This window comes from Zophobas morio, unplaced genomic scaffold, assembly GCF_036711695.1.
Source record: "Zophobas morio isolate AGI-343-1 ecotype UQ-CSIRO unplaced genomic scaffold, CSIRO_AGI_Zmor_V1 ptg000007l, whole genome shotgun sequence".
NCBI lineage: Eukaryota > Metazoa > Arthropoda > Insecta > Coleoptera > Tenebrionidae > Zophobas > Zophobas morio.
The window spans coordinates 1,606,233-1,630,553 of NW_026972112.1; the positions used below are offsets into that span (position 1 = coordinate 1,606,233).

At 29.5% G+C, this 24,321-nt stretch overlaps 2 protein-coding genes across 6 annotated transcripts in view; one reads left to right on the top strand and one right to left on the bottom strand.

The window, feature by feature from the left end:
- LOC135124201 (calbindin-32) overlaps positions 1-24,321 on the bottom strand; it is a 325,924-nt gene that overhangs the window by 94,707 nt on the left and 206,896 nt on the right. The window lies entirely within an intron of this gene.
- On the top strand, positions 434-910 carry LOC135123971 (B2 protein-like). Its single transcript, XM_064048829.1, has 2 exons — positions 434-499; positions 550-910. The coding sequence occupies exons 1-2, from the start codon at positions 449-451 to the stop codon at positions 901-903; spliced, it is 405 nt and encodes a 134-aa protein (XP_063904899.1). The 5' UTR covers positions 434-448; the 3' UTR covers positions 904-910.

Consider the following 24,321-nt stretch of genomic DNA (forward strand, 5'->3'; position numbering starts at 1 on the left):
TTATACTGTGCGTCCAACCGTAATTACGCATTCTTGCAGCCCGGATTTATGTGAAAATTAAATTTCAGGAAATCTTATACCAGACTATTAATACCCTTTTTTTTTGTAAAATTCTACACAGCACTAGTTCTTCTGGAATTAAACGAAGCTCATTTTTCGTTCAATTTTTTACACCGATGATGAATTTCCGCATTCATTTTTCACCGAAACCGCCCAATTTCAGCCGTCAATCAAAATCTGGCTTTCTCTTCATCGGTTCAAAGTCGTCCACGAACGTTCCCCGCAGCTACAAACGTCTTTCTGTGCAGTTAATCGCAAATACTCGACATCTATTAATTGTTCGTGTGTGCAAAGACGCAAAAAAATAACGGTGAAATCGGGTTTTTTTCGGCAAAATTTTGCTATATAAGTTTGACGATGGCATGGGGAGAGTAGATCCAAGAGCAAGATGAAACTGGGAGTCGCTTTGTGCGTTTTGGGGCTGGCGGTGGCCATCGAGGTGAGTCCGACTAGAAAATCTGGGTTTTGGTTTGAATTTTTGTTAAATAGGGGTTGAGCGAAGAGCAGAAGAAGCGGCTGGAGGAGTACTCCAAGGAGTGTCTTGAGGTCTCCAAGGTGGAGGAGGCGGTGCTGAAGGAGGCAGAGAAAGGGGTGTTCTTGGATGATCCCAAACTGAAAGTGCATGCGCTGTGTTTCTCGAAGAAAATTCACATGCAGAACGAGAAAGGAGAAATTCAAGTTGATGTCATCAAGGAGAAACTGACGAGTCAGATCAAGAGTGCGGAGGAGGTGGAGAAGGTCGTGAAGTTGTGTCTGGTGCAGAAAGACACCCCGGAGAATACGGCATTCGAGGGGCTGCAGTGCCTCCAGAAAAACGTGCCAAAAGATGTTGTGCTTTTTTAAAGGCTGTTCTTATTATAGGGTTTAATAAAGACTAGTTTTTAGATTATTTTTTATTATTTTGCAACGCTTATCCTTTTTATTAAAATAAAATTTCTTTGTTTATTAGCATTTAAATAACCAAGAGTGCTGCGATGATTTAACTACTAAACAGTTTCGGAAAAAAATACTGTTATGTAAGAATCAATCAAGGTCAAATCAGGTTTAATAATCTGCTGAATCAGTCCGCACTTGTTATTTTTTTTTCTATTAATTAAATCCAAGAAACACTTATTTTTTTTTGTAATCACGCAGTTTAAATGAAGTGTGGAGGAAAGTTACTACGCGGAAATTAATTTCAGTGTAAAAATTTATTTAGGAGAAATTAAAAATTTTTTTTTTCGTTGGCAATTTCGAGTGTAAATATAAATAAATGTTCCGGGACAAACGAAATTCTTTATGACTCTGTTGTTCAAAATGATTATTTTTAACGGCAAATAGAGTATTATTTTCTGACTGTAATGACGTTGTATATTTTAACGAAACCACCTCTGGTCTCTACCATGATTGCGTTGGTTTTTTCAACTACAAAAACAATTTAATAATTTTTTATTTTGCGCTGTTTTAATTTTTCGCGTTTACAATTTGTCGATTTTTCAGTTTCTCAATTTTTAATTTTCGATTTGAAGTTTTTCGATCTTACGATTTTTCATTCCTTCAGTTTTCGATTTACAATTTTTCAATTTTTATTTTGTCAATTGTTCTATTTTTCAATTTCCCGATATTATAAGTTGCTTCGCAATTTTTCGATTTTTCCTTTCTTCAATTTTTTTTTATTTAAAAATTTTCACGTTTCTGAAATTTTATTTTTCAAATTTTTATTTTTTCATTTTCTCAGCTTTTCAACATAAAGAAAAACAAATTTATTAAAGCTGCAATTTTGAAACAAAAAACTGAAAAATAGAGAAATTAAATATTAAGGGACAAAAATCGAAAATTCCAAATCAAAAAATTGAAAATCGGGAAACTGAAAAATTGAAAGATTGAACCACGAAAAATTAAAATGTATAAAAATTAAAAAAAACATGGAAAAATTAAAAAAATTAAAATTGAAAACTCGAAAAATTGGGATTCGACAAAATTTTTAAATCGGAAACGTTAAAAAGAAATCGAAAAACTGTTCGGAAAATTGAGTAAGTTCAAGTCAAGTTAGTTCAACCTAGTTCATTGAGTTGTAGTTAGTTCAAGTCAGGTCATTTTAAGTGACGTTAGCTCAGTCAGTTCAGTTCATGTCAATCAGTTCATTTCAGTGTTTCGATTATAGAATTTTTCGATTTTTCTATTTTAGGACATTTTAATTTTTCACGTTTCTAGTTTTTTGAAACTATTGATCTTACAGTTTTTTGCTATTACAATTTTTCACTTTTTCAATTTTCGATTTACAATTTTTGGATATTTTTTATTTTTTCAATTTTTCTATTTTTCAGTTTCTCGATTTTACAAGTTGCTTTGCAGTTTTTAGATTTTCCATATCTTGAATTTTTTTTGATTCAAAATTTTTCAAGTTCCCGAAATTTTATTTTTCAAATCTGCACCTTTCATTCAGAGCAGATAAAAGTATTCAGTGAAACAGAGAAGGAGTGGGTGAATAGAATAGAACCGAGGTTGTAAAAAATTAAAAAAAATACTTCTAAATAAAAACCAACAATTTTAACTTTTTTTTCTATTTGCTATAAGATTTACTTCCTATTTCAAAAAAAAAAATGCGAGAACAGGTGAGTGGGGCTAAGTTTAATTTTTTCCTATAGTTCTTTATAAGCAAGCAATTTATAAGCTTTAATTAATTTACGATTAACAATAATATACGAGAAAACTATTGAGGAAGCTGAAGAATTATCCCACACAATTTTTTTAGAAAAATTTTCAAAAAACAAAATAAGTCACTGAAATGGAGAAAGAATGTGGGCGGGGTGGAGTTTAGCTTTTTCTACAGTCAATTTGTTTCCTTCTCGTTTTCTCAACTTTTATTATCTATTTTTGGGTTTTTTGAATTTTCGATTTTTCAATTTTTCCATTATTGAGTTTTTCGATTTTTCAAATTTTAGATATTTCTAATTTGCAAGTTCTGGATTTTTCAATTTTCGATTTTTCTAATGTTTGAGTCATTGATTTCAACTTTTGATTTTTCGATATTTCGTATTTAGGATATTTGAAATTTTCAGTTTTCGAAATTTCGTATTTTCGAATTTTCAGTTTATTTAATTTCGTTTCCCGGATTTTTCAATTTTTCAACTTTTCGATGTTCGGTATTTCCTTTGTTGTATATTTCGATTCTCGGAATTTTGATTTTTCTAAATCCCGATTTTCTAATTTTTGATCTTTCTGTTTTCCGACTTTGGATTTTAGATGTTCTATTTTTCGGTTTTACGGATTTTCTGTTTTTCGTTTCTCCAAATATTGGTTCATTAAATTTTCGATAATGGAAAATTCAAAAAATGGAAAAATCGAAAATCCGAAATTTCGAAAATAAAAAATCTCAAAAATTGTAGATGCGAACTATCGAAAACTCAAAAATCGAAATCGATGAATCAAATATTCGAAAAATCGAAAACAGAAAAATCGAGAAATTGCAAATTAGAAGTAGGTATCTAAAATAAAAAAATCGTATAATTGAATAATTGAAAAATTGAAAAATAGCAAATTCAGATAATCAAATGTATAATAAAATTTGAAAAATTGAAAAATCTAGAAACCGAAAAATAAACAAAGCATATTCGAATATCATAAAATCGAAAAATCGATGTACCAATATTTGAAGGAAGGAAAAACCATAAATTCGGAAAATAAATTAAAAAAATCTAAAAATTCAAAATTTGAAAAATCAAAACTTTTCGAAAAATCTCAATTTATCAATATCTTTATGAGCTTTTTGACTTTTAGAAAATTACCGAAAGTCCTTTTTCGTACATTTACAAGGGAATAAAAAAATAAAATTTTTGAATATAATTTGCTTAAAATGTAGATAGAGTAGGATTTTCCGATTTTCGGTTTTTCGATTATCCAATTTTCAATGTGTTCATTTTTCGAAATATGAATTTTCAATTTTTGTTCTTCTCGTTCTTTCAATTTCTTGATTTTTCAAATTTCTGTTTCATCAAATTTTCAATTTTTTGAATTTTCGATATTTCAAAATTTGGATTTTTCGATTTTTCAGTTTTGGATTTTTCTAATATTTGATTCATCGATTTTGACTTTTGATTTTCCGATATTACGTATTTACGATTTTTGAAATTGTCAATTTTCGAAATTTTTGATTTTCGGTTTTCTAATTTTCATATTTCGACTTTTAGATTTTCTAGTTTCCGGTTTTCCGGATTTTTGGTTTTTGGTTTCTGCTGGCAAGTGAGCATTTTCAGCTCTCCATCGTCATTTCTGAGAAGTTTCAATGATGGGGATGTAATTAATTAAGATTAATTAATTCGAGTCAGATTATCTCAAAGTCAAGTCAGTTGAAATCAGATCAGCCCAATTTAAGTAAAGGACAGTTTTTCGTGTCGGTCGTTAATTCAGGTCAAGTCGGGTCAGTTCGAGTCAGGTCAGTGCTTCGATTTGCAATATTTCGATTATACTATTTTTCTATTATTCAATTTTCATATTTTCAATTTTTAGATTTTTGAGTTTCCCGATTTTTAATTTTATGATCTTGCGAAAATTTGGATACTAGAATTTGTCGTTTTTTCGATTTTCGTTTACCAATTTTTCAATTTTTCGAGCTTTAGCTTCAAAATTTTGCGATTTTCGAGATTTCAACTTTGGAATTTTTCAATTTTCCAAATGGTGTTTTTTTAATTTGTTATTTTTCCAATTTTTCAATAGTTCGAATTTTCAGGCCTCGATTTTTAATTTTTGGATTTTTGATGTTGGAATTCTTTTTTTTTTGATTCTTCAATTTTCAATTCAAAAATTATAAAATCGTAAAATTAAAAATTGGGAAGCTGAAAAATCGTAAAATTCGATAATAAAAAATTAAAATGTTTTCTATTTTTCATTTTCTAGATCTTACAACTAGCTTTGCAATTTTTCCTTTTTTCAATTTTTTTATTTTAAAATTTAAAAACTGGGAAGCTGAAAAATCGAAAAATTCAATAATTAAAAACTAAAAGGTCTACAAATTAAAAACTTTTAACATGGAAAAATTTCAAAGAGAAAAATGTTTTAAATAAACAACTTTTAAAATATAAATAAATCAGTTCAGTTCAAATCAGGTCGGCTCAGTAAGGTCAGTTCAATTCAGGTCAGCTCAAGTCAGATCAGGTTAGGTCAGCTCAAATCAGGTCAGTTCAAATCAAATCTCTTCAGTTCATGTCCTATTTTTCAATTTTTTGAACATTTTAATTCTTCACCTTTTCAATTTTTCGATTTTTCCGTTTCTCAGTTTTTAATTTTTCGATTTGAAGCTTTTCCGTTTTGCCGTTTTTTGATATTACAGTTTTTCATTTTTCCAGTTTTCAATTTACAATTTTTCAATTTTTGGATTTTTTTTAATTTTTCTATTTTTTAGTTTCTCGACCTTACAAGTTGCTTTGCGATTGTTCGATTTTTTTTTAATGTTCCTAAGTTTTAATATTTCAAGTTCTTAATTTTTAATTTTTTATTTTCTCAGCTTTTCAACAAAAAGAAAAATTGATATTATTTTATAAAAATTAAATTTTGAAACAAAACTGAAAAATCGACATATGGCAAGACCAAAAAATTGCAAATCGAATAACTGAAAAATCGTTAAATGAAAAAAAAAATGGAAAAATTCATTAATGAAAAATTATAATGTTTACAAATTAAAAAATTTTACAAACAATGTCTAAAAAGATTTATATAAACATTTTAGTTGCTAATAATACATTGATAAATTAAGGATTCACATTGTGACGTCGCGAATCGGGACGTCACGACGTATTCAAACAGAGGAATAGCTTCTCGAACATTCGCGAACGTCTTGTGACGTCAGCGAACCGGTATTTAACCAATTTTTTAGCCTGTACATTGTAAATTGACAAATATAAACAAACAATGTCTAAACAGATCTATATAAACATTTTAGTTGCTAATAATACATTAATAAATTAAAAATTCGTATTGTGACGTCGCGAATCGTGACGTCACGACGTATTCAAACAAAGGAATAGCTTCTCGAACATTCGCGAACGTCTTGTGACGTCAGCGAACCGGTATTTAACCAATTTCTTAGCCTGTACATTGTAAATTGACAAATATAAACAAACATTGTCTAAAAAGATCTATATAAACATTTTAGTTGCTAATAATACATTAATAAATTAAAAATTCGTATTGTGACGTCGCGAATCGTGACGTCACGACGTATTCAAACAAAGGAATAGCTTCTCGAACATTCGCGAACGTCTTGTGACGTCAGCGAACCAGTATTTAACCAATTTTTTAGCCTGTACATTGTAAATTGACAAATATAAACAAACAATGTCTAAAAAGATCTATATAAACATTTTAGTTGCTAATAATACATTAATAAATTAAAAATTCGTATTGTGACGTCGCGAATAGTGACGTCACGACGTATTCAAACAAAGGAATAGCTTCTCGAACATTCGCGAACGTCTTGTGACATTAGCGAACCGGTATTTAACCAATTTTTTAGCCTGTACATTGTAAATTGACAAATATAAACAAACAATGTCTAAAAAGATCTACATAAACATTTTTGTTGCTAATAATACATTAATAAATTAAAAATTCGCATTGTGACGTCGCGAATAGTGACGTCACGACGTATTCAAACAAAGGAATAGCTTCTCGAACATTCGCGAACGTCTTGTGACATTAGCGAACCGGTATTTAACCAATTTTTTAGCCTGTACATTGTAAATTGACAAATATAAACAAACAATGTCTAAAAAGATCTACATAAACATTTTTGTTGCTAATAATACATTAATAAATTAAAAATTCGCATTGTGACGTTGCGAATCGTGACGTCACGACGTATTCAAACAAAGGAATAGCTTCTCGAACATTCGCGAACGTCTTGTGACGTCAGCGAACCGGTATTTAACCAATTTTTTAGCCTGTACATTGTAAATTGACAAATATAAACAAACAATGTCTAAAAAGATCTACATAAACATTTTTGTTGCTAATAATACATTAATAAATTAAAAATTCGTATTGTGACGTCGCGAATAGTGACGTCACAACGTATTCAAACAAAGGAATAGCTTCTCGAACATTCGCGAACGTCTTGTGACGTCAGCGAACCGGTATTTAACCAATTTTTTAGCCTGTACATTGTAAATTGGCAAATATAAACAAACAATGTCTAAAAAGATCTACATAAACATTTTTGTTGCTAATAATACATTAATAAATTAAAAACTCGCATTGTGACGTTGCGAATCGTGACGTCACGACGTATTCAAACAAAGGAATAGCTTCTCGAACATTCGCGAACGTCTTGTGACGTCAGCGAACCGGTATTTAACCAATTTTTTAGCCTGTACATTGTAAATTGACAAATATAAACAAACATTGTCTAAAAAGATCTATATAAACATTTTAGTTGCTAATAATACATTAATAAATTAAAAATTCGTATTGTGACGTTGCGAATCGTGACGTCGCGACGTATTCAAACAAAGGAATAGCTTCTCGAACATTCGCGAACGTCTTGTGACGTCAGCGAACCGGTATTTAACCAATTTTTTAGCCTGTACATTGTAAATTGACAAATATAAACAAACAATGTCTAAAAAGATGTATATAAACATTTTAGTTGCTAATAATACATTAATAAATTAAAAATTCGCATTGTGACGTTGCGAATCGTGACGTCACGACGTATTCAAACAAAGGAATAGCTTCTCGAACATTCGCGAACGTCTTGTGACGTCAGCGAACCGGTATTTAACCAATTTTTTAGCCTGTACATTGTAAATTGACAAATATAAACAAACATTGTCTAAAAAGATCTATATAAACATTTTAGTTGCTAATAATACATTAATAAATTAAAAATTCGTATTGTGACGTTGCGAATCGTGACGTCACGACGTATTCAAACAAAGGAATAGCTTCTCGAACATTCGCGAACGTCTTGTGACGTCAGCGAACCGGTATTTAACCAATTTTTTAGCCTGTACATTGTAAATTGACAAATATAAACAAACAATGTCTAAAAAGATCTATATAAACATTTTAGTTGCTAATAATACATTAATAAATTAAAAATTCGTATTGTGACGTCGGGAATAGTGACGTCACGACGTATTCAAACAAAGGAATAGCTTCTCGAACTTTCGCGAATGTCTTGTGACGTCAGCGAACCGGTATTTAACCAATTTTTTAGCCTGTACATTGTAAATTGACAAATATAAACAAACAATGTCTAAAAAGATCTATATGAACATTTTAGTTGCTAATAATACATTAATAAATTAAAAATTCGTATTGTGACGTCGCGAATAGTGACGTCACAACGTATTCAAACAAAGGAATAGCTTCTCGAACATTCGCGAACGTCTTGTGACGTCAGCGAACCGGTATTTAACCAATTTTTTAGCCTGTACATTGTAAATTGGCAAATATAAACAAACAATGTCTAAAAAGATCTACATAAACATTTTTGTTGCTAATAATACATTAATAAATTAAAAACTCGCATTGTGACGTTGCGAATCGTGACGTCACGACGTATTCAAACAAAGGAATAGCTTCTCGAACATTCGCGAACGTCTTGTGACGTCAGCGAACCGGTATTTAACCAATTTTTTAGCCTGTACATTGTAAATTGACAAATATAAACAAACATTGTCTAAAAAGATCTATATAAACATTTTAGTTGCTAATAATACATTAATAAATTAAAAATTCGTATTGTGACGTTGCGAATCGTGACGTCGCGACGTATTCAAACAAAGGAATAGCTTCTCGAACATTCGCGAACGTCTTGTGACGTCAGCGAACCGGTATTTAACCAATTTTTTAGCCTGTACATTGTAAATTGACAAATATAAACAAACAATGTCTAAAAAGATGTATATAAACATTTTAGTTGCTAATAATACATTAATAAATTAAAAATTCGCATTGTGACGTTGCGAATCGTGACGTCACGACGTATTCAAACAAAGGAATAGCTTCTCGAACATTCGCGAACGTCTTGTGACGTCAGCGAACCGGTATTTAACCAATTTTTTAGCCTGTACATTGTAAATTGACAAATATAAACAAACATTGTCTAAAAAGATCTATATAAACATTTTAGTTGCTAATAATACATTAATAAATTAAAAATTCGTATTGTGACGTTGCGAATCGTGACGTCACGACGTATTCAAACAAAGGAATAGCTTCTCGAACATTCGCGAACGTCTTGTGACGTCAGCGAACCGGTATTTAACCAATTTTTTAGCCTGTACATTGTAAATTGACAAATATAAACAAACAATGTCTAAAAAGATGTATATAAACATTTTAGTTGCTAATAATACATTAATAAATTAAAAATTCGTATTGTGACGTCGCGAATAGTGACGTCACGACGTATTCAAACAAAGGAATAGCTTCTCGAACTTTCGCGAACGTCTTGTGACGTCAGCGAACCGGTATTTAACCAATTTTTTAGCCTGTACATTGTAAATTGACAAATATAAACAAACAATGTCTAAAAAGATCTATATGAACATTTTAGTTGCTAATAATACATTAATTAATTAAAAATTCGTATTGTGACGTCGCGAATAGTGACGTCACGACGTATTCAAACAAAGGAATAGCTTCTCGAACATTCGCGAACGTCTTGTGACGTCAGCGAACCGGTATTTAACCAATTTTTTAGCCTGTACATTGTAAATTGACAAATATAAACAAACAATGTCTAAAAAGATCTATATAAACATTTTAGTTGCTAATAATACATTAATTAATTAAAAATTCGTATTGTGACGTCGCGAATAGTGACGTCACGACCTATTCAAACAAAGGAATAGCTTCTCGAACATTCGCGAACGTCTTGTGACGTCAGCGAACCGGTATTTAACCAATTTTTTAGCCTGTACATTGTAAATTGACAAATATAAACAAACAATATCTAAAAAGATCTACATAAACATTTTTGTTGCTAATAATACATTAATAAATTAAAAATTCGCATTGTGACGTTGCGAATCGTGACGTCACGACGTATTCAAACAAAGGAATAGCTTCTCGAACATTCGCGAACGTCTTGTGACGTCAGCGAACCGGTATTTAACCAATTTTTTAGCCTGTACATTGTAAATTGACAAATATAAACAAACAATGTCTAAAAAGATCTACATAAACATTTTTGTTGCTAATAATACATTAATAAATTAAAAATTCGCATTGTGACGTTGCGAATCGTGACGTCACGACGTATTCAAACAAAGGAATAGCTTCTCGAACATTCGCGAACGTCTTGTGACGTCAGCGAACCGGTATTTAACCAATTTTTTAGCCTGTACATTGTAAATTGACAAATATAAACAAACAATGTCTAAAAAGATCTACAAAAACATTTTTGTTGCTAATAATACATTAATAAATTAAAAATTCGCATTGTGACGTTGCGAATCGTGACGTCACGACGTATTCAAACAAAGGAATAGCTTCTCGAACATTCGCGAACGTCTTTCTGCGTCAGCCAATATATACAGGTCAGCGGCCACTGTTGGGCAGTTTGAGTCGAACGTTCATCGCGTGAAGACGTCTGTTCGCACTGAGGAAAGTAAGGAAACAATTTGACAACTAATAAGTGGCGAATTTATTTATTTATTTTTAAAATTTGTCGTTGTGTATAACACGATATAATTAAATGATATTTAAGCAATTCAACTGAAAACCGTTTTCCCACAAACACGAAATTAATAAAAACAATTCAATTTGTTTAAAGATTGTTGAATTAGCCCCGAAAGTGCAATTTTCCGGCCAAAGTATGTAACATAATTTTAGCAATCTCATGCTGACGCACCATGACGTCACTGTCACGTGACCAACTGAGCCAAGGCACGGTATTCGGTCCTTCGTGTTCAGTTTTGATTTCGGTCTGGTGGCAGCAACGTCGGACCATTCGGAGCCCCATTTTGGCGTAAAAGTAACACGTTTTCGCGGATTTCTAATTAATTGCTACTAAATATTAATGAAAATGTTCTGCATTAGCGCTGTGAACACGAACAAAGTGTGCATTTTTCCAAAAATGTCCGCAAAAGGAGTCAATACGGTTGGAGTTTTAATTTATATATACTGTTTAAATATGATAACTATTAATTAATGTAATTAAAACCGTTTTCCTACAAACATGAACATATTAAAAACGTGCAATTTTCCGGTCAAAGGTTTGATTTCGGTCTGGTGGCAGCAACATCTGAGCATTCGGAGCTCCGTTTTGGCTTTTAAGTAGCCCGTGTTCGCGAATTTCTAATTTATTGTTCTTCTCATGGCAAGACAAACTCCAGACCTCCTCGTATTGTTTGGTTCTTGCTGGGCAACAACAACGAGCGAGCACAGTCATCGCTCTTTGGTGGCAAACGTGGAGACATTTGTATATTGTAACTTTTGTAATTGAAGCATTTTGTACTGTATATTGTATGTGTTACTAACTTAACGTGCTAATGCTTTGTTTTTACGGTGCCTTGCTTGGGTATTAATTTTGCAACAGTGCATTCTTTGGTTCCGGGTCTGAATTCTCCATGTCGTCAGACGCTCTGGCCTGGGGGAGTTCTGTTTGCCCTTAGACGCTGGGTCATCATCCTAAAAGGATGAGGTTCATCATCCCAAAGGGATGAGGTCAGTCGGCCCTGTATCTATGCGGCTGCATTCTCCCTTGGGCGTGTGAGCGCTGCGACCTATAGTTTTCGTCCGGGTTCCATCGGTGTGCTTGCTTGGGTTTTTATTAATTTTGCAACAGCGCATTCTTTGGTTCCGAGTCTGAATTCTCCATGTCGTCAGAAGCTCTTGGTCTGGGGGGGTTCTGTTGGCCCATAGACGCTGGGTCGCATCATTCTTTAAGGATGAGGTCAGTCGGCCTTGGATTTATGCGGCTGGGTTCCTTCCTTGGGCGAGGGAGCACTGCGACCTATAGTTTTCGTCCCGAGTTCCATCGGTGTGCTTGCTTGGGTACTAACTATGCAACTGTATTTTATCTGTATCTGTATCCTGTATTGTATCTGTATCTGTATCATGTAATGTAGCTGTATCGATCTAGATTGTAGGTACCTGTATTGTGTTGTATTTCTATTGTATTGTATTAAATTGTACTGTACTGTCTAACGTTTCCTCCCTCATTAACAATTCCTAGCCCTCTCCTGTCCTGGCAAGACTTGCTTCAGACCTTCCCGTGGTTCTTGCTGAGCATCAACTATCGAAGTCAAAGAATTCAAATATTTAGAGCAAAGTTCCACAAAATTCACGAAATTCGCTAGTTGGTGGCCAACGTGGAGCATTTATCCTGTTTAAATATGCATTGATATGTCAAAATTAAAGCTAAAATCATTTTCCTATAAACATAAAGTTATGAAAAACAATTCAGTTTGTCCAAAAATAGTGAAATTAACCCCGAAAATATGCAACTATTTTTGGATTTTTTGAATTTTCGATTTTTCAATTTTTCCATTATTGGATTTTTCGATTTTTCAAATTTTAGATATTTCTAATTTGCAATTTCTGGATTTTTCAATTTTCGATTTTTCTAATATTTGAGTCATAGATTTCAACTTTTGATTTTTCGATATTTCGTATTTACGATATTTGAAATTTTCAGTTTTCGAAATTTCGTATTTTCGAATTTTTAGTTTTTTTAATTTCTATTCCCCGATTTTTCAATTTTTCAACTTTTCGATGTTCGGTATTTCCTTTGTTGTATATTTCGATTCTTGGATTTTTGGTTTATCCAAATCTCGATTTTCTAATTTTTGACGTTTCGGTTTTCTGACTTTGGATGTTTAGATGTTCTATTTTTCGGTTTTACGGATTTTCGATTTTTCGTTTCATCAAATATTGGTTCATTCAATTTTCGATAATGGAAAATTCAAAAAATGGAAAAATCGAAAATCCGAAATTTCGGGAATAAAAAATCTCAAAAATTGTACATAGGTACGAGCTTTCGAAAAGTCAAAAATCGAAATCGATGAATCAAATATTCGAAAAATGGAAAACTGAAAAATCGAGAAATTGCACAATAGAAATGAGACATATCTAAAATTTGAAAAATCGAAAAATAGATAATTTGAATTTGAATATGAAAAAATCGAAAAACCGAAAATCGGTAAATAAGAAACTTCTAAATTCGAAAAATCCGGAATTTCTAAAATTGAAAATTCGAAAATCGTGAATACGGGAATTCGAAAAATCAAAAGCCAAAATCCATGAACCAAATGAAAGAAAAATCGAAAAATTCAATAATGAAAAATTATAATGTTCACAAATTAAAAAATTTTAACACGGAAATGTTGCAGATCGAAAAACTGAAGAATTTAAAATTGAAAATTCTAAAATTGCAAATCGAAAAAAAATTAATTTGAAAACTTGAAATAAAAATCGAAAAACCAATTAATCGAAAAGCGGAGTCAGTTTAAGTCCGGTCAGCTTAAATCAGGTCAGATAAGTTCAAGTCAGTTTAAGTCATATTGACTCAAGTTAGGCTTAAGTTATATCAGCTCTTATCAGGTCAGTTCAAGCCAAGTCAGATCAGTTCATTTCGGGGTTTCGTTTTGCAATATTTCGATTTTGAATTTTTTCGATTCTTCTATTTTGGGATATTTTAATTTTTCACGTTTTCTATTTTTTTGAAGCTTTTAATCTTAGTTTTTTGATATTACTTACAACTTTCATTTTTTCAGTTTTCCATTTACAATTTTTATTTTTTGAAATAATCTATTTTTCAGTTTCTCGAGCTTTGCAGTGTTTCAATTTTTCATTTCTTCAATTTTTTTAATTAAAATTTTTCATGTTCCTGAATTTTTATTTTTCAAATTCTTAATTTTTCATTTTTCATTTTCTCAGGTTTTCATCAAAAAGAAAAATAAATTTATTAAGATTGAAATTTTGAACCAAAAAACCTAAAAAATCGAAAAATTGTAAATCGAAAAATTGAAAAGATGAAAAATTAAAAACGGGAAGTTGGAAAATTGAGAGATTGAACAACGAAAAATTATGATGTCTAAAAATTAAAAAAAAATAACATGCAAAAAATCAAAATATTTAAAATTGAGAACTCGAAAAATTGGGATTCGAAAAATTTTTTAAATCGAAAACAAAAAAATCCGAAAACTTCGGAAAATGGGGTAAGTTCAACTCAGGTCAGCTCAATCAGGTTAGTTGAAATCGAGTCAGTTCAGTTCAAGTCAATCAGTTTATTTCATTGTTTCGATCTGCAATATTTCGATTTTAGAATTCTTCGATTTTTCTATTTTGCGCTGTTTTAATTTTTCACGTTTACAATTTGTTGATTTTTCAGTTTCTCAATTTTCAATTTTCGATTCGAAGTTTTTCGATTTACGATTTTTCAATTTTTATTTTTTTTTTAATTTTTCAATTGTTCTATTTTTCAATTTCTCGATATTATAAGTGGCTTCGCAATTTTTCAATCTTTCCTTTCTTCAATTTTTTTTATTTAAAATTTTTCACGTTTCTGAAATTTTATTTTTCAAATTCTTATTTTTTCATTTTTCATTTTCTCAGCTTTTTAACATAAAGAAAAACAAATTTATTAAAGCTGAAATTTTGAAACAAAAAACTGAAAAATCGAAAAATTAAATATTAAGGGAAAAAAATCGAAAATTGCAAATCAAAAAGTTGAAAAAATGAAAAATTAAAAATCAGGAAACTGAAAAATTGAACGATTGAACCAGGAAAAATTAAAATGTATAAAAATTAAAAAAAAACATGGAAAAACTAAAAAAATTAAAATTGAAAACTCGAAAAATTGGGATTCGACAAAATTTTTAAATCGGAGACGTTAAAAAGAAATCGAATTTACTAATTTTCAGTTTTCCCGATTTTTCAATTTTTCAACTTTTCAATGTTCGGTATTTCCTTTGTTGTATATTTCGATTCTTGGATTTTTGATTTATCCAAATCTCGATTTTCTAATTTTTGACGTTTCGGTTTTCCGACTTTGGGTGTTTAGATGTTCTATTTTTCGGTTTTACGGATTTTCGGTTTTTCGTTTCATCAAATATTGGTTCATTCAATTTTCGATAATGGAAAATTCAAAAAATGGAAAAATCGAAAATCCGAAATTTCGGAAATAAAAAATCTCAAAAATTGTACATACGAGCTATCGAAAAGTGAAAAATCGAAATCGATGGATCAAATATACGAAAAATGGAAAACTGAAAAATCGAAAAATTGCACAATAGAAATGAGACATAATATCTAAAATTTGAAAAATTCAAAAAAACAGATAATTTGAATTTGAATATGAAAAAATCGAAAAACCGAAAATCGGTAAATAAAAAACTTCTAAATTCGAAAAATCCGGAATTTCTAAAATTGAAAAGTCGAAAATCGTGAATACGAGAATTCGAAAAATCAAAAGCCAAATTTTAACATGGAAAAGTTGCAGATCGAAAAAAATTAATTTGAAAAGTTGAAATAAAAATCGAAAAACCAATGAATCGAAAAGCGGAGTCAGTTCAAGTCGGGTCAGCTTAAGTCAGGTCTGATAAGTTCAAGTCAGTTTAAGTCATGTTGACTCAAGTTAGGTTGGCCTAAGTCATATCAGCTCTTATCAGGTCAGTTCAAGCCAAGTCAGATCAGTTTCGTTTTGCAATATTTCGATTTTGAATTTTTTCGATTTTTTTATTTTGGGATATTTTAATTTTTCACGTTTTCTATTTTTTTGAAGCTTTTAATCTTAGTGTTTTGATATTACAACTTTCATTTTATCAGTTTTCGATTTACAATTATAATTTTTTGAAATTATCTTTTTCTCAATTTCTCGAGCTTTGCAGTGGTTCGATTTTTCATTTCTTCAATTTTTTAACTGGAATTTTACATGTTCCTGAATTTTTATTTTTCAAATTCTTAAGTTTTCATTTTTCATTTTCTCAGGTTTTCATCAAAGAGAAAAATAACTTTATTAAGATTGAAATTTTGAACCAAAAAACCTAAAAAATCGAAAAATTTAATACTGAAGCATAAAAATCGAAAAATTGAAAATATCAAAAATTAAAAATCGGGAAGTTGAAAAATTGAGAGATTGAACAACGAAAAATTATGATGTCTAAAAATAAAAAAAAATAACAGGCAAAAATCAAAGTATTTAAAATTGAGAACTCAAAAAATTGGGATTCGAAAAAATTTTTAAATAGAAAACATTAAAAAAATTCGAAAACTATTCGCAAAATGGGATAAGTTCAAGTCAGGTTAGTTCAACTTAGGTCATTGAATTCTGGTTCGTTCAAGTCAGGTCATTTTAAGTCGGGTCAGCTCAATCACGTTAGTTGAAGTCGAGTGTGGAAAATCCGAAATTTCGGAAATAAAAAAAATCTCAAAAATTGTACATACGAGCTATCTAAAAGTCAAAAATCGAAATCGATGATTCAAATATTCGAAAAATGGAAAACTGAAAATCGAGAAATTGCACAATAGAAATAAGACATATCTAAAATTTGAAAAATCGAGAAATAGATAATTTGAATTTGAATATGAAAAAATCGAAAATTCGCTGAATCGAAAAACCGAAAATCGGTGAATAAGAAACTTCAACAATCGAAAAATCCGGAATTTCTAAAATTGAAAATTTGAATATCGTGAATACGAAAATTCGAAAAATCAAAAGCCAAAATGTGTGGAATAACAAATCTGAAATTTCAAAAATTCGAAAAATCGAAAATTTGGTCCAGTGTGTGCTAAATTAAGCTTGCACCTTCAAAGTAAAAACGCCACATCTGGTCTCTACCATGATTGTGATGATTTAAATGATTAACCACGAACAACAATTTCGTTAAATATTTGCGGTTGTCTTTATAATACTCTTAATATTTTTATTACGATCATCTCATAGTCAACAAAACTTAATAGTCTTTTGTTGAATAACAAGTGTAGCTTGAAACAAATTTCAATTTGCCAATTTAATTAATTCGGTGAGGAATAAAAACCGTGTTTTGTCTTCCACAAAGGTAGTAGATATCGCAGTTTAGTAAAGGTCAGTTTCATTTCGAGTTAAGTACCACTTTTTGGTAGTTATCAACCGTGGAGATCCAAAATGAAGATCACCACTATCCTCTTGGTCTCCCTCTTCGCGTACACTCAGGTACTTAGTCTCCCATTAATTTTCTTTCTTTTTATTTAATTAGTCATAGTGTCGTAAAGCAACAATATCTGACTGCGTGAAAAAGTCAGGGTTAACCATCGATATGTACATAGATTTTGAAAGAGGCCATTTGGATAGACCAGAATTGGGATCCTTTTTGTTCTGTTTCCATAAGTCGGTGGGGATCCAAGATGAAGCAGGCAAGCTGCAGGCTTCCGCAATAAAACGGTTTTTCAAGAAAAAGAAGATTGGTCAGAAGATACGACGTAAGATAGAAAAGAAGTGTTTGAAAAATTACAAGACTCCAGAAAAGACGGCTTTAAGGTTTGAGATATGCGCCAACTTCTATATCACAGGTCACAAAAGCAAATAAATCTTTATCTAATACTTCACAGGGTCCAGCATTGTCTCTTGTAAATGTATTTTCATTAGTAGAAAATTTAATCACACTTTCCTGAATTTTTTTCTGTAACCACTGTCCCATTCCGAGCTCCATTCAAAGTTACCTTAAAGACTTTTTCTTCTTTGGATTTGTACAAGTTATTTTCGGCTTCATTTTTTCGACAATTCCAACAGGTTTTCCAGAATCGAATAAATAAATAACGACAGTTTTCGAAGTAAAAATTTTATTTTCAAACCAATTTTCCGAAGTTTTTAAACCGGAACCGTTAATAATTTATGTTTTTCGAATCAGCTCGTCAATTTCTGTCTAAGAATTTATTGACGATTTTTAGGCAACTTTTCAAAAAATCTCAATTTATCAATAGTTTTTTGACTTTTAGAAAATTTGCGAAAGCCGTTTTTCGTGCATTTACACGGGGATAAAAAAATCAAATTTTTAAATATCATTTGCTGAAAATGTTGTAGATAGAGCAGGATTTTTCGATTTTTGGAGTTTCCGATTTTCAGATTTTCGGTTTTTCGATTTTCCAATTTTCGATGTGTTCATTTTTCGAAATTCGAATTTTCAATTTTTTTACTTTTCGTTCTTTCAATTTCGAAAATTGAAAATCGTAAATACGAAATATCGAAAAATCAAAAGTTGAAATCGATGATTCAAGTACATATTAGGAAAATCGAAAACTGAAAAATCCGGAAACTGTAAATTAGAAATATCTAAAATTTGAAACGTCGAAAAACTGAGTAATGGAAAAATTGAAAAATCGAAAATTCAAAAAATCCAAAACTAGATAATAAAAGTTGAGAAAACGAAAAGGAAACAAACTGAATTCGAATATAACAAATTCGAAAATTCAGTGCTTGGTCATAAGACTGTAGAAAAAGCTAAACTCCACCCCGCCCACATTCTTTCTCCATTCCAGTGACTTATTTTGTTTTTTCTAAAAATTTTCTAAAAAAACTTGTGTGGGATAATTCTTGAGTTTCCGCAATAGTTTTCTCGTACATTATTGTTAATCGTAAATTAATTAAAGCTTATAAATTGCTTGCTTATAAAGAACTATAGGAAAAAATTAAACTTAGCCCCACTCACCTCTTCTCGCATTTGAGAAAACGAAAAGGAAACAAACTGAATTCGAATATAACAAAATCGAAAATTCAGCGAATCAGATAACTGAAAAATCAAGAATATGAAAAAACGAAAAGTAAAAAATGATACTCATAATTTTGAAAAATGAACAAATCGAATATCTAAAATTAAAAAATCGAAAAACCAAAAATCGGCATTTCCGAAATTCTAAAACTTGAACCAAAATTTGAAAAATCATGATGAATCAAATGTTCTAAAAATCGAAAAACGAAGAAACAAAAACTCGATAAATATCAAATCTAAAATTGAAAAAGTCGAAATATGAAAATTAGAAAAACCGAAAATAAAAAATTTCGGAAATTGACAATTCCAAAAATCGTAAATACGTAATATCGGAAAATCAAAAGTCAAAATCGATGAATCAAATATTCGAAAATTCCAAAACTGAAAAATCGAAAAATCCAAATTTTGAAATATCGAAAATTCAAAAAATTGAAAATTTGATGAAACAGAAATTTGAAAAATCAAGAAATTGATAGAACAAGAAGGACAAAAATTGAAAATTCGAATTTAGAAAAATGAACACATTGAAAATTGGATAATCGAAAAACCGAAAATCGGAAAATCCTACTCTATCTACTACATTTTAAGCAAATTATATTCAAAAATTTTATTTTTTTATTCCCCTGTAATTGTACGAAAAAGGACTTTCGGTATTTTTCTAAAAGTCAAAAAGCTCATAAAGATATTGATAAATTGAGATTTTTCGAAAAGTTTTGATTTTTCAAATTTTGAATTTTTAGATTTATTAATTTTCGATTTTCCGAATTTACGGCTTTTCCTTCCCTCAAATTTTGGTACATCGAATTTTCGATTGTATGATATTCGAATATGATTTGTTTACTTTTCGGTTTCTATATTTTTCAATTTTCAAATTTTATTATACATTTGATTTTCTGAATTTGCTATTTTTCAATTTTTCAATTATTCAATTTTACGTTTTTTTTTTTATTTCAGATACTTCTAATTTGCATTTTCTCGATTTTTCTGTTTTCGATTTTTCTTATATTTGATTCATCGATTTCGATTTTTGAGTTTTCGATAGTTTGCACCTACAATTTTTGAGATTTTTTATTTTCGAAATTTCGGATTTTCGATTTTTCCATTTTTTGAATTTTCCATTATCGAAAATTTAATGAACCAATATTTGGAGAAACGAAAAACCGAAAATTCGTAAAACCGAAAAATAGAACATCTAAAATCCAAAATCGGAAAACAGAAAGATCAAAAATTAGAAAATCGAGATTTAGAAAAATCTAAAATCCGAGAATCGAAATATACAACAAAGGAAATAGCGAACATCGAAAAGTTGAAAAATTGAAAAATCCGGAAAACGAAATTAAATAAACTGAATATTCGAAAATACGAAATTTCGATAACTGAAAATCGTAAATACGAAATATCGAAAAATCAAAAGTTGAAATCCATCATTCATTGAAATATTAGAAAAATCGAAAACTGCAAAATCCGGAAACTGTAAATTAGAAATATCTAAAATTGGAAAAATCGAAAAATTGAATAATGGAAAAATTGAAAAATAAAAAATTCAAAAAATCCAAAAATAGATAATAAAAGTTGAGAAAACGAAAAGGAAACAAACTGAATTCGAATATAACAAAATGGAAAATTCAGCCAATCAATTTTTGAAGCAAAAAACCAAAAATCCGGAAAACCGAAAACTAGAAAATCTAAAAACCCAAAATTTCTAAAATTGAAAATTTGAAAAATCGTTTATACAAAATATGGAAAAATCATTAGTAAAAATCGAAAACTGAAAGAACGAGAAATAACAAATTTGAAATATCAAAAATTCAAAAAATCGAAAATTTGAAGAACGAGATAATTGAAGAACCAAGAAAATGAAAAAACGAAATGTAAAAAAATGAAAATCATAATTTTGAAAAATGAACAAATCGAATATCGAAAATTAAAAATCGAAAAACCAAAAATCGGAAATTCGAAAATTCAAAAATTTGAACCAAGATTTGAAAAATCGATAAATCAAATGTTCGAAAAATCGAAGAAACAAAAACTCGATAAATATCAAATCGAGTAATCTAAAATTGAAAAAGTCGAAATATGAAAATTAGAAAAACCGAAAATCAAAAATTTGGAAAATTGACAATTCAAAAAATCGTAAATACGTTATATCGGAAAATCAAAATTCAAAATCGATGAATCAAATATTCGAAAATTCCAAAACTGAAAAATCGAAAAATCCAAATTTTGAAATATCAAAAATTCAAAAAATTGAAAATTTGATGGAACAGAAATTTGAAAAATCAAGAAACTGAAAGAACGAAAAGTAAAAAAATTGAAAATTCGAAGTACGAAAAATGATCATATCGCAGATTGGAAAATCGATAAACCGAAAATCGGAAAACCGGAAACTCCAAAAATCGAAAAATCCCACTCTATCTGCAACATTTTCAGCAAATTATATTCAAAAATTTTATTTTTTTATTCCCCTGTAATTGTACGAAAAAGGGCTTTCGGTAATTTTCTAAAAGTCGAAAAGCTCATAAAGATATTGATAAATTAAGATTTTTCGAAAAGTTTTGAATTTTCAAATTTTGAATTTTAAGATTTTTTAATTTTCGATTTTCCGAATTTACGGTTTTTCCTTCCCTCAAATCTTGGTACATCGAATTTTCGATTGTATGATATTCGAATATGATTTGTTTTGTTTTCGGTTTCTAGATTTTTCAATTTTTCAAATTTTATTATACATTTGATTTTCTGAATTTGCTATTTTTCAATTTTTCAATTATTCAATTTTACGTTTTTTTTTATGTCAGATACTTCTAATTTGCAATTTCTCGATTTTTCTGTTTTCGATTTTTCGAACATTTGATTCATCGATTTCGATTTTTGAGTTTTCGATAATTCGCATCTACAATTTTTGAGATTTTTTATTTTCGAAATTTCGGATTTTCGATTTTTCCATTTTTTGAATTTTCCATTATCGAAAATTTAATGAACCAATATTTGGAGAAACGAAAAACCGAAAATCCGTAAAACCGAAAAATAAAACATCTAAAATCCAAAATCGGAAAACAGAAAGATCAAAAATTATAAATTCGAGATTTAGAAAAATCAAAAATCCGATAATCGAAATATACAACAAAGGAAATACCGAACATCGAAAAGTTGAAAAGTTGAAAAATCCGGGAAACGAAATTAAATAAACTGAATATTCGAAAATACGAAATTTCGAAAATTGAAAATCGTAAATACGAAATATCGAAAAATCAGAAGTTGAAATCGATGATTCAAATTAGAAAAATCGAAAATTGAAAAATCCGGAAACTAAATTAGAAATATATAAAATTTGAATAATCGAAAAACTGAATAATGGAAAAATTGAAAAATCGAAAATTCAAAAAATCCAAAAATAGATAATAAAAGTTGAGACAACGAAAAGGAAACAAACTGAATTCGAATATAACAAAATCGCAAATTCAGCGAATCAATATTTGAAGCGAAAAACCAAAAATCCGAAAAACCGAAAACTAGTAAATTTAAAAACCCAAAATTTCTAAAATTGAAAATTTGAAAAATCGTTTATACGAAATATCGAAAAATCATAAGTAAAAATCGAATGAATCAAATATTCGAAAAATCTAAAAATGAAAGAACGAGAAATAACAAATTTGAAATATCAAAAATCGAAAATTTGAAGAACGAGATAATTGAAAAATCGAGAAAATGAAAAAACGAAAAGTAAAAAAATGAAAATCATAATTTTGAAAAATGAACAAATCGAATATCGAAAATTAAAAATCGAAAATCAAAAATCGGCAATTCGAAAATTCCAAAATTTGAACCTAGATTTGAGAAATCGGTGAATCAAATGTTCGAAAAATCGAAGAAACAAAAACTCGTTAAATATCAAATCGAGTAATCTAAATTTTGAAATATCGAAAATTCAATGAATTGAAAATTTGATGAAACAGAAATTTGAAAAATCAAGAAATTGAAAGAACGAAAAGTACAAAAATTGAAAATCGAATTTCGAAAAATGAACGCATTGAAAATTGGAAAATCGAAAAACCGAAAATCGAGTAATCTAAAATTGGAAAAGTCGAAAAACCGGAAACCAAAAATTTCGAAAATTGCTAATTCCAAATTCGTAAATACGAAATATCGAAAAATCAAAAGTTGAAATCGATGAGTCAAATATTCGAAAAATCAAAAATTGAAAAATCGAAAAATCTAAAATTTGAAATACCGAAAATTCAAAAAATTGAAAATTTGATGAAACAGAAATTTGAGTTTTGGTTTTTCGATTTTTAAATTTTCGATATTCGATTTGTTCATTTTTCAAAATTATGATTTTGAATTTCTTTACTTTTCGTTTTTTCATTTTCTCGATTTTTCAAAAATCTCGTTCATCAAATTTTCGATTTTTCGAATTTTTGATTCCTCGGTTTTTGCTTTGGATTTTTCGATATTTTGTATTAACGATTTTTCAAAGCTTCAATTTTAGAAATTTCGGGTTTTTAGTTGTTCTATTTTTCGATTTCCGGATTTTTGGTTTTTCGCTTGTTCAAATGTCGGTTTATTATCCATTATTCAGTTTTTCGATTTTTCAAATTTTAGATAAGTATTTCTAATTTGCAATTTCTGGATTTTTCAGTTTCGATGTTTCTAAATTTGATCTTTATGTTTTCCGGTTTTGGATTTTTAGATGTTGTATTTTTCGGTTTTACGAATCCTCAGTTTTTCGTTTCTCCAAATATTGGTTCATTCAATTTTCGATAATGGAAACTTCAAAAAATGGAAAAATCGAAAATCCGAAATTTCGGAAATAAAAAATCTCAAAAATTGCACATACGAACTAGCGAAAAGTCAAAAATCGAAATCGATGAATCAAAAATTCGGAAAATCGAAAACTGCAAAATCGAGAAATTGTAAATTAGAAATATCTAAAATTTAAAAAATCGTAAAACTGAACAATGAAAAAATTGAAAAATAGAAAATTCAGAAAATCAAACAATTTATATTATTACTCGCATTCAGACCTAAATTAAAATATTCTCACCTGGTTTGAAACAATTATTCTGCTTCAAGGTTATGAGCTGTGAAAACAGCGTCGTTGTTTTGTGGTTAGCACCCGTCATGCTAAAAACGCTGGCGTTCACAAGGTTTTAAAATTTCGATGCACATGAACACCAGATTTACTTTTGTGGTCGACGCATCACCACATCTGGTGTCAACCGATGATTTTTAAGTGATTAAGCAAGAACAACAACTTAAATGTTTTTGGTTGTCTTTATAACTTCTCCTAATATTTTTATTACTACCATCTCGTAGTCAACGAAACTTTATAGTCTTTTGTTGAATATCAAATGTAGCTTGAATTAAGTTTCGATTTGCCAATGCTATTTAGTCGGTGTGCAATATAAACCGTGTTTTGTCTTTTACAAAGGTAGTAGATATCGCTGTCTAGTAAAGGTGAGTTTAATAACAAGTGAAATACTCTATTAGGTATCCAGTTTTTATGACCCCTCTTTTCGGTAGTTATCAACTGTGGTGATCCAAAATGAAGATCATCGCTATTCTCTTCGTCTCCCTCTTCGTGTACAGT